Source organism: Muscardinus avellanarius, assembly GCF_963383645.1.
Source record: "Muscardinus avellanarius genome assembly, chromosome: 2".
NCBI lineage: Eukaryota > Metazoa > Chordata > Mammalia > Rodentia > Gliridae > Muscardinus > Muscardinus avellanarius.
This window is the reverse complement of record NC_137787.1, coordinates 104,542,901-104,559,168: the sequence shown is the minus strand read 5'-3', so window position 1 is coordinate 104,559,168 and position 16,268 is coordinate 104,542,901. Positions and strand designations below refer to the sequence as shown.

The 16,268-nt window shown below is 33.6% G+C and overlaps 1 protein-coding gene across 5 annotated transcripts in view; it reads right to left on the bottom strand.

Annotated features, from left to right (window-relative positions):
- The window catches only part of DPP10 (dipeptidyl peptidase like 10), a gene marked incomplete at both ends in the record, with an annotated part of 1,533,989 nt that overhangs the window by 555,627 nt on the left and 962,094 nt on the right, over positions 1 to 16,268 (bottom strand). For all 5 annotated transcript variants that reach the window (XM_080690187.1, XM_080690189.1, XM_080690186.1 and 2 more), the window contains one exon: positions 11,943 to 12,057. In XM_080690187.1, the coding sequence (XP_080546313.1) occupies positions 11,943 to 12,057 (115 nt within the window). The remainder of the gene's footprint in view (positions 1 to 11,942; positions 12,058 to 16,268) is intronic.

Here is a 16,268-nt window from a genome sequence, read left to right as displayed (position 1 = left end):
AATATAAAATAGGTCTGGGAGTGTAGCGCGGAGGTAGAAGGGCTTCCAGGAATCCCAGTACCACCACCACCAAAAAAAAAAAAAAAAAAAAAAAAAAAAAAAAAAATGCAATGTGTAAAAACAAAGAATTCTAGTAATGGCTAGTAACATACATCCATGCATGTATGTTACTATCAATCAATATCTCACTATGTATATAATAACCATGAACCAATAAATGTATATTTTAAAAAAGATAAATATAAAAAATTAAAATCTTTTTAATGCCAAGATGATAGAATTTATTTATACTATATTAAAATTTTGCATTCATAAGAACTTGCAAGATTTACATTATAATGTGAGACTATAATACACCAATAAAATCATATATATAATAAAATACAACACTGTTGGCCAAGAAGACTAATAATGTAGACCACTTTACCCTACAATATCAGTTACATACCATTTTCAAGTACATAAAGAATTCTCCAGTATATGCCATATAACTAGGGCACAATACTAGTCTCAGTAAATTTGAAAAGCTTGAAATCATACAAAGAATCTTTTCTGAATGCTAAAAATTGATGCAAGAAATCAATGACACAAAACTGAAAAATTTAAGTTATTCTACATATTAAAAGGATTATGCACCATGAAAATATAGAAATTATTCCAGAAATATACAGGTGACTCACCAAGAGAAAACTTAAGATAATTCAGCACATTAATAGAAAAAGAAGAGTAGATAACCATCTCAGATGACTGATAAATACAACTGACCAAAATTCAACAGTCTTCTCTTATTAAGAAAACATTTTTAAAGTATATCATGAGGCCAGGCGTGGTGGCACATGCTTTTAATCCCCACGCTTGGGAGGTGGAGACAGGAGAATCGTGCAGGTTCAAAGCCAGCTGTGCTGGCTTAAGAGACCCTGTTTCAAAATAAAAAAATATAAAAAATAGGTCTGGGAGTGTACCCCGGAGGTAGAAGGGTTTCCAGGAACCCCAGTACCACCAAAAAATAAGAAAAAAAAGGTTTTTAAAGTATATCATGATGAAAGAAATTTCTCTGACATAATAAAGGACACATATGTAAAATCTATAGCTCAGCCCACTCAATGGTGAAAGCCTAAAAGCTTTGTTCCATGATCAGAAACTAGACAAGAATGCTAGCATATAGTTTTACCATGTGATACATCAAAATTGCTTCAGAAAACTAAACCACAGTGATTAATCCCAGATCTAATCACTGAATTCATCAGAGATGAAGAATACATGAGGAGTACTAAAAAAATGAGTTGTGTTTGTATATGCCATCAGAGATCATTCATAAAATATATAAAGGTATCGATTCTATTTATAATAGTATCCAAAAGAATAAAATACTTAAAAAATAACCAAGTGAAAGACTTGGACACTTAAAACTACAAAATACTGCTACAATTGTTTTAAAATGGGCAAAATGTAAAGGTCTGTACTTATGGCTGGGAAAATAGTATTTCCAAGATAGTAATATTCTTCAAAGCAAATAAGAGGTTTAATAAAATTATACTCAAAATCCCAATGACTTTTAATCAAAGAAGAAAGAACCAATTCTCAAATCCATATGAAATTGTGTAGAGCACTGAGTAGCAAAGCAATAGTGAAAACAAAACAAAACAAAAATACAATGTTGTAGCAGTCATACTTCCTAATTTCTAATCTTATTGCAAGGCTACTGTGATCAAATCAATGTGGTATTAGCAAATATAAACTTAAAACAAAGCAATTAAAATCACAAACCCAGGAATTCTTATGTCTATAAACAAGGACAAGTGACAAAACCATTTAAGGTAGAAAAATAATATCTTCAACACACCCTGATAGATGAAATGAATGTCCATATGAAAAAGAAGATGAAGGAAGGAAGGAAGGAAGGGAGGAAGGAAAAAAGAAAAGGAGGGAGGAAAAAAGGAAATACTTAACTCCTCATCTCATACCATATACAAAAAGTAACACAAAATGGATCGATGATACAGACAGATGAACTAAAACTATATGGCTCTTTCAGAAACTAGGTCTTTATGATCTTGGATTAAGCAATATATTCATATATTCTTAAATAGGACTCAAAAGTCACAAGCAACAGAATATATATATATATATATATATATATATATATATATATATATATTTGGAGAGAGAGAAGAGGGAGAGAGAGAAAGCACTTTCATTAGTTAAAGGACAATAACAAGAAATTGGAAGGAAAACCTGTTATAGAAGAACACACATATTCCAAAATTGTATATCTGACAATCAATTGATATTCAGTATATATAAAGAATTCACATTATTCAACTATAATAAAATAACTCCATGAAAAATGAGCAGAGACTTGTATGGACATTATAAAAGATAGACAAATGGCCAACAAACACATGAGAAGATGCTCAGCATGATTGAGCATTAGGAAACACACACCCAAACTAAATAAGATACCATTTCACACCCATCAATACCTATGAGAAAATAAATGAAAGGTATCACGCGTTGATGAGGATGTGGAGAAACCGAGGCATATATATGTTTCTGCTGGCAATGTAAGATGGCTCAGCTACTGTGGAAAACGGTTCTTCAGAAAGTTAAATACAGGCTGGACATGTTGGTATGGTGGTGCACATTTGTACTCTCAGCATCCAGGAGGCTGAGATAGGAGGATCACAGTTACTTAGTGAAGCCCTTTGCAACTCAGTGAGATCCTGTTTCAAAAAAATATATATATAGGGCTGGAAGTGTAGCTCAGAGGTAGAATGCTCCTGGATTCCATCCCCAATACCACACACAGAAAATAAGAAAGTTAAATATAAAAAAAAAAAATCTAACAAATTTACTCCTAGGTATGTACTCCCCACACGAAAAGCAAGAATCCATATAAATACATGTACATACATGTTCATAGCAGGACTAGTTCAAGTATCCAAAAGGTGAAAACAACCCCAATTTCTATGAGTAAGTGAATAGATACACAAATTTTGGAACATACGCACAAGGGAATATTATACAGCTGTAAAAGAAAATAGATACATGGGATTATGTGAATGACTGTATAAAACATGCTAATTGAAAGAATATAGACACAAAAGGTTACATGTTGTTTGACTCCATTTATGTGAATTTACTTGATTGGGCTTTACACCCAATTGAACAATTTAGAAAGATAAATATAATGGATCAATACACCAGAACGATGAATGAACATTGAAATTATTTCAGATAGAACAGGCATGAGGGGAGTAGGACATCTTTGTAATCCAGCCTCAGCTAATTAGTGAGACTCTGTTTCCAAATAAAAAAATAAAATCATGCTGGGAGTGTAGCTCGGAAGTAAAATGCCTCTGAATTTTTTACTCGGAGGTAAATCCCCAGTACTACAAAAAATAGTAATAACATAATAATTGATTTCCTGTTATGGTAACTGCTTTTTCTGCTATTTTAAGACCCTAAATTTTAGGGGCAAGACCAACCTAATTATAAATTAAATGTTTTACTAGGAAGGGGTAAATACAACCATGAGAAAATAAAGTTACATAGTTATATATAAATATATTTTGTATCATGTGATTTAAAAAAGAGAATACGTAGTTATATTTATCATGGGTATTGATGTCCCAGAAAAAACATGACAGTGGAAATAAAACTTCACAGAGAATTTGCATTTATAATATTCAATTTCTTACTATTGTCAGTTTCTTTAGATTCAGCTGAATTTGTTCTCCAGTATGCATTTTCTTTTAGGAGTACACAGATTACTTCATTCATTAAAAAACAAGTGGCAGAATAAGCAGAACTTAGACTGTGGGGTGTGTGTGTGTGTGTGTGTGTGTGTGTGTGTGTGTGTGTGTGTGTGTAAACATATATACCTATATTTTAAATGTTAAGATACATGATACAGCATAGAGGGCTTGGGAAACTGTTCCAACCTCTCTACTTTCTCTTGTGTAGCTTTGGACAGCTAAGCTTAATGTGCAAGATTTTAATGAACACTGTAGAATATTAATAAAAAAATAGTATCTCTTTCATGTTAGTGTGAGAATAAATAAGAGTCCCTGCAAACCACTTAGTTCAGCATCTGGCATCTTGCAGGCAGGAATAAATAAATGCTACTTATTAAAACAGATTCTCCTTTAACTCTTGTAAAACTAAATACATTATAACAAATTAAATTTGTTTTCTTAATTTGTTTGGACAATATAAGAGGAAATGAGAATAAGGAAATCAACTATGATTTAAAAATAGAAATGCAACTATAGGGCAAAGACAAAAAATGTAACTTTCTTGCTTTACTAGTGCCAAAGAAAATTATTTTTTTGACATCAGAGATAATTATTAAGAAAGCAAAAGCAATTCATATTATCTGGGGTGGAGACTGTTAGGATATGTCATCACTTTCCCTCTGGAAGGCTGATTATGCCTGGGTAATACTACATTCAAATGAGTTCATCTGTGACGCTCTTGGAAAAACAAGCAGAGACACATTAGATTATGCCTATCAATATAACATAATCTCCTCTTTTAATTCAGCAAAATAAAATAAACAATTTGCATCTTGGTTGATGTTGATGTTTACAAGTGAGTAACGCAAATCTCAAAATCTGTATAACATTACTTTCCCCTCATAAAAGCATAATGGGATTCTTTAATTGTTGCTTTGACATTTGAAGACAGGTCGGATGCTTAAATGACACCGTTTAAATTATAGCTGCCAAAAGACTATTTGCAATATCATATAACATGACATTTTAACTAACTATAACCAGAAACTATTATTTTAGTAGAGCACAATAGTAACTAGAATCATTTCACTTTGAATTTTTGCATAACAATAACAAATCAGCTACCCTCAGTTCTAGGTTCCTTAATTCTGTTATCAAATGCTTTCTGGAAGAGGATGTCTTTTTATCTTACAAACAGGGCAAGAAGAGTCAGATCATTTTGTCTGTTTCCAATCTGATATATCAAACAGTGCAAAGAGAAAAATCTCGACTTTTTTTTCTTTTCTTTTCTGGTACTGGGGATGGAACCCAGGGGCATTCTAACTCCGAGCTGTACTCCTAGCCCTATTTTTATTCTTTATTTTGAAACAGGGTCTCACACAGTTGCAAAGGGCCTTATTAAGTAGCTGAGGCTGTGCATGAACTGTGATCCTTCTGTCTCAGCCACCCAAAAGTTGGTATTACAAGCGAGCACCACCAAACCTGGTTAGAATTCTCCACTTTTATATCATACTTACACATACATTTCAAAGTCAATGCCTGAGCCCAAGTCAGTCTCATGCTGAGGTCAATTTAATTACTCTACCTATTGTATTGGACTTTCTTCAGAAGTTAGCTGCCTAACATTATTTAATGCAATGGCCTCAGTGTTAGTATCTACAAAACTGTTCTAGTTTGTTTTACTGGCACCTTATGAGGGTTAAAGGACATGATTGTGCAGGCGTTAGGAAATAAAAACTGTACCAGGTTTAGAAATGACCTAAAAAGTTTCGAAAAAGAAGTTTTGGTTATTAAAATATATCAGTTTGTAGAAAATGGAGTGAAGACCTGTAAAAGGGAAGGGCTGGTAGGACATGAGTACTGCCAGGAGTCAGGTAGCTATTATAATGCAAAAGTACCCTGGCTAAAAGTAATTAGCAAGTATATAGTGGAGTGGGACTTCAGACTTTCACATTCTAAAGACAGGTTCGCATAATAAATGATATCTAGCTAAGGATTCCCCAAGAGGATGAGAGGAGATTGAATTTAGTGAAAGGGGCACAGATAACACATGGCCCTTGACCTTGTGAATCATTCTGGTTTAAACCAAGAAACCTGGGTGTAGACCAACAGTTAGGTGGGAAATTAAGGGGTGGACATAGACCTATGTCATACAATTACGTAGGAGAACAAGATGGAGGACTTTATGTCTATAAAGCTGTTATGTATTTTGTATTTCAGTGACTTCCTTTCAGGTCACTATATTATTATTCAATAGTATAGGGCTTTAACTATCTTCTTTATGTCTATTTTTGTAATAAACTCATTTAAATCTTCAGCAAGAGTATGGACTAGTGGACATTGGTCCTATGTCTGGACAAGAACCCGCGGTTTATGGGAATAATCTCTGGGAGCCTAATAGAGGTTCCTGGAGACAGTTCCTCCAAACCATAACAGGTCAAATCATAACATAATATTTCAAAAAAACCACGATTCCTTAAATATTGACTTCTAGCTTTTTTCCTTTTGTTTGTTGTTGTTGTGGTGGTGGTGGTTGTTTTGTTTTGTTTTGTTTTGGATAGAGTCACCTACATTTCTTTGGTTTCCGCCACATCTTAGTTCCCTGTCTTGATTCAGAAGAACTAACTGAACACAGCTTCATGGATCTAGTCTTTACCTGCTGTTAGAGACTTACCTAACTATTAACATCATTGTTACAGTCTTGACCTGTGAAAAATATTTCTCAATAAAACAAATTTAAAATTCAGAAAATGGAAGAGATTACAAGCAAAAAATAAATGCATGGAGAAGGCAGAATTGGGTTTTCCCCTTGAAATGTGGTGTGTGTGTGTGTGTGTGTGTGTGTGTGTGTGTGTGTGTGTGTTAATGGGTTATAATCCCAGTACTCGGGAAGCTGAGATAGGAGCACTTCAGGTTCACAGCTAGCCTCAGAAACTTACTGAGGCCCTCCACAACTTAGTGAGACTGATTCAAAATTAAACTCTTGTATAACTGAAATCAAGCAAAGCTCTGACGGTTCATTTGTTAATGCTTGACTTCTTTCAGACACTCTTATAGTACTGTAAAGAAGGTTCTAAGATGCTCTGCCAAAGAGAGTACTAATAGAAGAGAAAGTTGGCAAAAAAAAAAAAAAAGGCTAACAATGAAGGCTAACAATGGAGACAGAATTTCAGTATTTTACAATCCTATCCTCGGTCAGACATGATACTAGTTCATCCTGATAGCTCTGTCTTAGCACTAGCTGATTAAAAACAAAGCCAAAGGTAAACAGGCCACTGCTGCTGAATTCTGGTGTAGTCTACAGGTCACCATTTCAACATGTCAGGCAAAATGAAAAGCCTGAAGAATGCCTTTTGCAAAACATATTCTGACTCATAAAATAAGCACTTTGGTTCTCCAAACTGGTAAAAACTGGTAACTATATGCTGCATAAATATTTTTCAGAGCGAGGTCACTATCATCTATAAATTAAATGTAAACTTGAGAGTACAAAGGAAATGCATAGCTATATTAGACTGATTTATACCACTTCAAGCATGCCATGCTTGTAAAGTATAATTACTAATCTTATGGTCAATATATTATAAAAATAAAAATGGGTACTTTTTAATTAAATAATCTCAATAATAGCTAAAATATGTATGCTTGATCAATGTATCTAAATAAGTCTGCCCTTTAATAACAAAACAAAGTGAATATTATATTCCTTTCAGAAATTATTACTTATTAAAAGAAATATCAAATGGTCAACCCACTCTTGAAAAATAATCAAGCCTTCTCTTTACAAAGCAAGAAAGAATTTGATAATCTTGGAAATGAAGGCACCTGTATCAAATTACTTCTGTAATAAAATTTGCAATCAAACCAAAATTACAATGAACATGTGTTTCTCTGGTTATAGGCTTGCAATGCTCTGTACTTACCTATAAATTGTGATGCTATTTTGAGAAAAACAGCTTTTAAATAATTTTTCAGACTAGATAATATTTTGATGCTTTTATCTTTCAGAAAACACTATAGTTTTAAGGTAGAAATGACGCAGTGATGTAGTATTTGGTTTTAATTTGTTTCAATTTGTCAGTGAAGAAGCCATTATTCTTATTATTCTTATTTTATTAGATTACAGGCATTAGAGATCTAATAAGCTTCTGGAAATCACTTCATATTCTAGCTAAATCTGGTATCCTTTTCTTTAGTTACATGCTTGATGCTCTAGTTTGGACCTGGACTATCCATCAACAATCATGTCTAGAAGGTTTGGTCCACAGTGTGGCACTGTTGGAAGATGGCAGAAACTGTAGGATTTGGAGCATAGTCGGAGGTTTTAGATCATTGGAGTTACGTCCTTCAAGGAAAATGTTGTAAAGCTGGTCTCCTCTTCTTTTGCGTTCCAGCCCTGAGGAGAATGATTTGCGAAGCCATGCCTTTACCATGATGTGCTTCCCTCACCCCAGAGGCCTCAAAGCAATGGTTCTGCCCAATCATGGACTGAAACTTCAAAACTGTAAGCCAAAATAACTTTTTCTCTTTGTAAGTTCATTACCTCGGGTTTCTGTTCCAATAATGGAAAATGGATAAACATGCTTGATATCAAAGAAGAGATGTGTTTTAAGATCATGTAGCTATAAAAGGCATATTATTTTCTGATCTCCACTGTAATTGGAAAAGTAGTTCTAGAGTCTCTGGAGTTAGTCCCTGGATCCTTAAGGTCCTGTATCTTGCTGAATAATTTCACAATAAGGAGTTTCCCTGCCTGACATGTATTTCTCCTCTTGGTTGAAAGCCTCACCAGACTGAATGGGTTTTCCCTAGAAAGCTGGACCTTAGTGTCATATTGGTGCACAAAAATTACAAAGAAAATGCTGAATTTTTTTTTTTTTTTTTTTTTTTTTTTTAGTGGTACTGGGGTTCCTGGAAGCCCTTATACCTCTGGGCTACACTACCAGACACCTATTTTTTATATTTTTATTTGGAAACAGGGTCTCTTAAGCCAGTTTGGCTGGCTTCAAACCTGTGCAATCCTCCTGTCTCCATCTCCCAAGCACGGGGATTACAAGTGTGTGCCACCACACTCGGCTGAATTGTCTTTTTAACTGGTGTTTTTCTTCATGGGTCTATCCTAACAGTTGAATGACGACAAGCCTGAGAGGCACTAGAGTCTAAAACTGGTGTGTACAGCCACACACAGGTGTTTAATCAACAGTGAATGAAATAGTTCTGATACATATTCATGTCCTCAGAAATAAGAATTAAATAAATCCAGTTTTCCTGCTTCCTCTATAATGAGAATGGAGAGATTATATAACTTATAAAGTTTCTACCAGGGTCAGTACTCAAGTCTTGAGCTTCAAAGTGTTGCTCTTCTTTCTGGTTTTATATATCACTTAGATATGTTTGATTTGTGCCCACCATAAAAGACATGTAAGTCAGTTGGCATCATGCTAGACCCCAACTCTAGCAAATCCCTAACTAGTGCCACCTTCCCACTCATCAATTTATGTGACAATCCAAATCCCTGGGGACATTGAATTTACAAACAGATGGTGAAGAACACAGATGTCTGCTTCCTAGAGCAATACTTTTTTGACTTCTGCAAAAAATTTTTGTTTCTTTTTTTCTCTTACTATTCCTCCCCCAAAAAATAATAAAATTTAAAGACACTAGGATACATGATAAGATCTTGACAAATTATGAATCTAAATAATAATTTCCACTTGCATTATTAATGTCACATAAAATTAAATGTTTGAGTTGGGGTGCATAGAATTTTTAGATTTGTATATTTATGTAATTGGAGAAGATAATTGTACATGAAAAATATGATAAAGCCCCAGCACCCCAAATGTGGCAAGATCTTCACATTTATCTATTGTATGAACAAGTGAGTAAACAAATAAGCAATTAGACCACTATATGAATAACTCCAAGTTAAGGTTTTAGTTCTTCTTTGATCACAACTTCAAATTGAAATGGCAGATGATCTGTATCTTGAGAGAATTTATGAATTTTCTGGAAAATATTTTATATGTAACACAATATTTGAAATCATGCATGGTGGTCAATAAATACTAAATAATAAGAATAATCATAGTAATAGCAGCAGAAGTGCTATTATTATTGTAAACATTTGCATTGCATTAAAATACCAAGCAATACTATAAGGGGGAAATTTGAGAAAAGTGCCACATTCACCCAACTAGTAAATTATAGGACTAGAACTCAAACCAGTATATTTTGCCCAAATCCCTTTCTTTAATGAATAAATGAGGGTATGAAAAATGACTATAACTATACTGTGGTTTCATAATGGGAAAAATGAAAAGAGTTGGTTAGAGTGAGTTAATTCATAACTGGTCAAATCTGTGGTGTATTTGTTATACCAAACTCTTAAAGACCTCAAAGTGTCAATGAATCATAAGTAAATCTCAAGATAGTAATTTACTGGAATAAGATTATGAGAACTAGATTTGAAGATAAGTAAGTAAAAGGAGAAATACACAGAAATCATGGCACTGCAACTCTCCATCTGGTTAATAGCTACCAATATACACCAGAGAAACCAAGTCATTTATTTTTTATAATTATATTAAAATTTTTATATTTAAGTGAAACACCAAATAAACATAAGCTCATCATACTGTAACAGAAATTCTTGGCATTCAACAACTGTATCCTTCAGAATGCTCAGTTTCATTGTACCACAGAAGTACAAATGAGGCAGTTAAAGAAGGTGCCAGAAAAGAATGGTGATTAAGTCATATCTTACCAGAAAATCGTCTTAATTTTGTATTTTTTCATTAACTTTATATCCTCTTTCCTCCTTCCTAGCCTCTTAACTTCTTACTTGTTCTTTTAATATTTTAAACAAAAACTTCAAGCTATATTTTTGGCGGTTTATATATTTTAAAGCCAATATTTTTACAAGGATGAAATATTTCGCCAATTACCACATTGGAACCGTCTATAGCTGCCATTTATGTAATTAGTTACTCTAATTACTTAGCTAAGTGACTCTGGAAAAGAAGTCTTGTTAACCACGTTGTGCATATTAGAAAATAAATATGATTTTTTAAGGGTTTATATAGTAAAAAGGTGAGAACTGGAGCTAAGGTGTAAAGGAGAAGCTACAACTTCATAAAACCACCTAATGTTTGTGCTAGCTCTATTATTTCTTTAGAAATGATTATTTTTCATAAAGCTGAAAGAGCATCAAGCCCTTGAGGAAGACAGCTGGATAGGATGTAGCAATATGCCAGATTTATCAGCTTTCAGAAGACAGTTTGAGCAATTAAAAAGACTAACACAGCCGGGCATGGTGGTGAAAGTTTGTAATACCAGTACTTGGGAGTCTGAGAAAGGAGGATCGCAGAGTTACGGCCAGCCTCAGCTACTCAGTGAGACCATCCACAACTTAGTGAGACCCTGTTTCAAAGTAAAGTATAAAAAGAAATAGGGCTGGGGGGTTAGCTCAGAGGGAGATACCCCTGGGTTAAAATTTACCAAAAACAAAAAAAGAGAGCAACACTTTATGTCTGCTCTTCTTGTTAGCACCTACTAGAGATTAGTAAAACTCTTTAGTGTTGAAATAGTATACATGAAAGAATTAAGTCTACTGATTGTTTCTATATTAATGTCAAACTATTTGATCTGAGGAACACAGTTTGGAATTCAATATAAGTTCAATTTATAGGAGATTCTTTGCTCAGGAGGAAAACTAAAAATATAAAAACATCTGGAAGAATTTTTAAAAAAGAAGACAGAAGTCTGTGCTTAGAGGAATAGAGCACTATCTTTTGATCTGCCTCTTTTTCCTCAAATCCTCTTTTTTTTTCCCAAACATTGGGTTATCAACAACATATAAAAAAATTCCAGAGACCACTCCCTCATCTTCAACCCACAATCAAAGTCAAGTGTCTCGTGCACTCAGCAAAACTGATAAACATAAATTTCTCAAGAGCAACAGAGACTAAAGATCATCTTGGCATTCTCAATTACACAAAAATTTTCAACTTCCAAAAAGTGTGCATAATATTTGAACTTCAAAATTACTGTGCCATTTGTAAAATGTTTGAGTATGCTATTATTTTAAATTCCAACCAATGTTAATGTGTCCTAGGATACCACATATTGCTACTCTCTTAAGGCATTTGAATGTGAAATTATCATCCACAATATCATCATAGGAGAGGAATAAAGACAGATTACCTGGGGTTAAGAGGATGACTGACATGGTGATGAGTGAGCATACAACTAAAATCACCAGCAGGGCAATAGCAATTCCCTTCCAGTTTCTCTGTGGAGGGCTGTTACTTCCCAGTTCCTACCGAGATAGAAAAAAAGTTTCATAATTATACATGCTCCAAGAGAAATATATTCATAAAGGAATGATTCAGTGCATAGCACAATCACAGTTTGAAAGCTGATTAGAATCCATTTCCTCTTCAGTAACTCATTTAATTATTCAAAGGTGCACATATTATAAATGGCTATCTTTTGGGGGGCAATCAGATTTCTCTACAAGATAAAGCAGCAGAGCATTATGCCTGCTGTTGAAAATGAAGATGGTGTTCAAATGAACTGACTATAAACACCATGATGATGGCCAAAATACTCTTCAAAATAATTATGGAAATAAAGTATGTCCATTTACATTTATCCTTGCTACAATGGAACCTACCATGGAGATTTAAATATAAATGTTCTTGAATTACTGTCAACTACTTTTCTAACTGGGTAGGGGAAACAATTTGAAATGGGAAAATCATTCAAAATACCCCTCCCTGAAGAGCAGGACACATTTGTCAACATGCCAGGTTATTTTTAAATATCTTCCCCACCATTCATAAAAACCAAAAAGACATAGTAACCAAGTTAAAGAAGCACTTCGATACCAATGGCTAATGATATTCTCTCACTGGGCAATATGCATGATATTGGCAAGTATAAAAATGATGGGAAAGAAGAAACTCAAACACCTCTCACAATGCAAGTAGTAAAGCTACCCATTTTTCAGATGATCCATGTTCTGAGATATTGGCTGAAAATGTATAAGCATAATTCACCAAAAAGAATCACAAACTACACTGGTTTTAAATTAATTTCAGGTTTTCTTTGCAGTAAAGTTTATAAAACACTGAAACTTTTCTTTCTTTCTTTCTATCCTATTCCCTAGCTTCTACATTCTTTCCCAGTAAAGTCTACTCTAAAATTAGAAGCATCTAACTTATCTAGGGAAAAATAAAACAACACATGAAGGTGTTCACTATGTGTACAAATCATCCTGGAGGCCACAGAGCATCATTGATATAAACAAAGATTAATAGGACATAAATATTTATAATCTAACAGGTTCTTGTAAATCACATATTTAAAAAATTGATGCCAGTTTTTATCTAATGATTTTGAGGTTTGAATTCTACCATAAACACATTAAGCTAAAAAATCAAGAAGAAACCAAGGATAAGTGTTGTTCTGTTGTTGCAGTTTTCCAATAAACAACTCTATATTATATATTGTCTTTCATTCTGATGAACCAATGCTAGAATAGGTCAATTCCACAGCTTTTTAATATGATTCACTCCAAATGGGGTTAGATGGAATCTCAGTGATGTTTTAATTTGCATCTTCTTGAATGCTGTGGTTGTTGAACCATTTTTATGTATTCACTGGACATTTGCATTTCTTAATTTTTGAAGTGTTTATATAGTTCAATTGCCCATTTCTTGACTAAGTAACCAAGAAGTCAAACAAGAATAAATGTTCATAAGGATATGGGGAAATAGTAACACTTCTACACTATTGGTAGAATTTCAAATTAGTACAGCCAATATAGAGATCAGTGTGGAGATTCCTGGGATTGGATTCACCAGATGATCCAGTAATACTACTTCTGGATATCTTTTCAAAGGAAATGAAATATAATATTCTATCTGGGCGTGGTGGCACATGATTGTAATCCCAGCATTTGGGAGGATGAGACAAGAGGATCCAGGTTAGCAGACAACCTCAACAACTTAGTGAGGCTCTTTGCAACTTAGTGAGACCCTGTTTAAAAATAAAGAATAAAAAATAGAGCTGGGTGTGCAGCTTGGAGGTAAAATGCCCCTGGGTTCCATCCCTAGTACTGCAATAAATAAATAAATAAATAAATAAATAAATAAATAAATAAATAAATAAGAATATTATAGTAATACATGCTTACCCATGTTTATAGCAGCATAACTCATAATAGCCAAATTATGGAACCAACAGATGAATAGATTACAAAATTATGGGATATACACATAATGGAATTCTACTTAACAATAAAGAAAAAATTTTATCATTTGCAGGAAAATGAATGGACCTGGAGAATATTTAGTTAAGTGAGATTATCCAGTCACAGAAAGTAAAGATTTATATGTTTTCTCTAATATGTAGAAGCTAGGGAGTAATTGGAATATAAGAGGAACCTCCAGCAGAGCAAGGAAGGTGGTTTAGGGGAAGGAGGGAGGAGAGGGGAAATTAATGAAATAAACATTACCAATGACATTATGTACATACCTGAAAAAAAACCAATGCTAATGTCAATATTCTGTGTTGAGAAAAGGGGAGTAGGGAGGGAATCTGGCAGGTATTATTGTTTCACAGTGTAACAAAAATGAAAACAAATATGGATTTAGCAGTCAAAACTTACTTCTAATTTCTAGAAAAGAACTAATAAGGAATTTTAAATCTACTGATTTTGATCTTGATGCAGTGACACTATATATAATTCAAGACAAACTACTAGAAAAATTACTTTTGACTATGTTTTCCAGGTTGTAGACATAATAAATCCATGTAATGTCTAGGAAATGCTAACAAAGAACAATGTTAATTTAGATATTTTACCATATGTAAAATGCCAGGATTTTATCAAGTACTTTATATTCATGATCTAACATTTTACCATATCTAAAATGCCAAGCATTTTATCAAGTATTTCATATTTATAATCTCACATAATATTCATAATAATTCACTGGGATTACTATTATTTTTGCAGATTTACAAATGAGAAAAATGGGACTTAGATTAATTACACATCCAGTTACAGTGAAAAAGTAGTTAAAATGAAAGTCTGTCTATAATCTGGACATAGAGGCCATAATCTTAACTATTATAATATGTCACTTCTGAAGATAAATATTTCTAGAATAAGTGAATCAATCAATTAATAATTTTAACCACACATATAATCGCTCAATATCTTTTGAGAAAATTCACAGTATTACTATGAATTTGGTGATGTTTTCACATAAATTTCTCTTTTAACAGTCACAGCCACCTAGGGAAGAATATCATTTTAAAAATGGTAAATTGTGTTTGAGATAGAAGTATTTTCCTGTTCGTAAAATGATACACATATGGATATATGGATTCTCTAAGATGAATCATCAATGCCCAGAAAATCTATCAGGCTCTGTTTAACAGCTGATCATATTGCTCTTTCTTTCTTCTTTCCATCCATCGTACATTCTATAGTGGAATAATACATTAAAAGCGTGTTTCCACTATATCATCTTAGTTTCCAAAAACCTCTAAAATTCCTGTGATATGTAAAGAAACAAGTGCAAATGTGAGCCTAGACAAAGACTTGTCTATATTTAAGCTGTAGCACTATCTCCTTCTGAGAAATAGCTTGCATCCTATACTTTTCTCATTGCCATTTCTCCCACTGATCTGGATGCTTCAACTCTCACTCACATCAAGACTGAATACCTAATACTGTTCCATCGGATTTATTTCATTATGGTTTGGATTTTCAAAGTCTCTCAAAGGCCCGTATGTTAAAGTCTTATGCCAGTCCATGACACTATTTTAGGTGGGGCCTAGTGAAAAGAAGTTAGACCACTGGGGACTTTGAAGGAGATATTGAGACCCTTTCCCTTCTTCTCTCTTTGTTTCCTGGCCACCATGGGAAGAGAAGTTTTTCTCTGCAATTTGCTCCCTTCCCTGCTCTGTACAAGGTACTTTGAGCCTCATCACAAGCCCAAACCCAACAGGGCTGAGTGTACATGTTCTGAAACTATGAGTTAAAATATGTCTTTCGTCTTTATAAGTTTATTTCCTCAGGCACTTTGTCACAGTGACAGAAACCTGATTAAAACCACACTTCTAGTTATACAATTATTGACCTTGTCAGTCATTCTATATTTTTCTCATATGTTTCTTTTCTTGGGAGTTTCCACCAGATATATATGCCAGACAGGATTTTCCTTCTGCTAAGTTCTGCTGCACCACTAAGTTTGAATACATCTCTGATACATAATAGCTGTACAATGAAAAACATGCCTCTAAGCCGCAGTAAGCTTTACAAAAGAAATCTGGGGAACTTTAAGAGTAATTCTACTGAAATGTTATAAGTATTAAAGTGAAAAAACTCATTTAAAATTTTTACCCAAATTCACAATAAGTAGTTCACACTAAGTGAACTACGTTTTTTCCCTGAAAATACTTGGCAAGAGTCACTTTTGTCATCATATAAGTCTGTAATACCCATAATTCAGG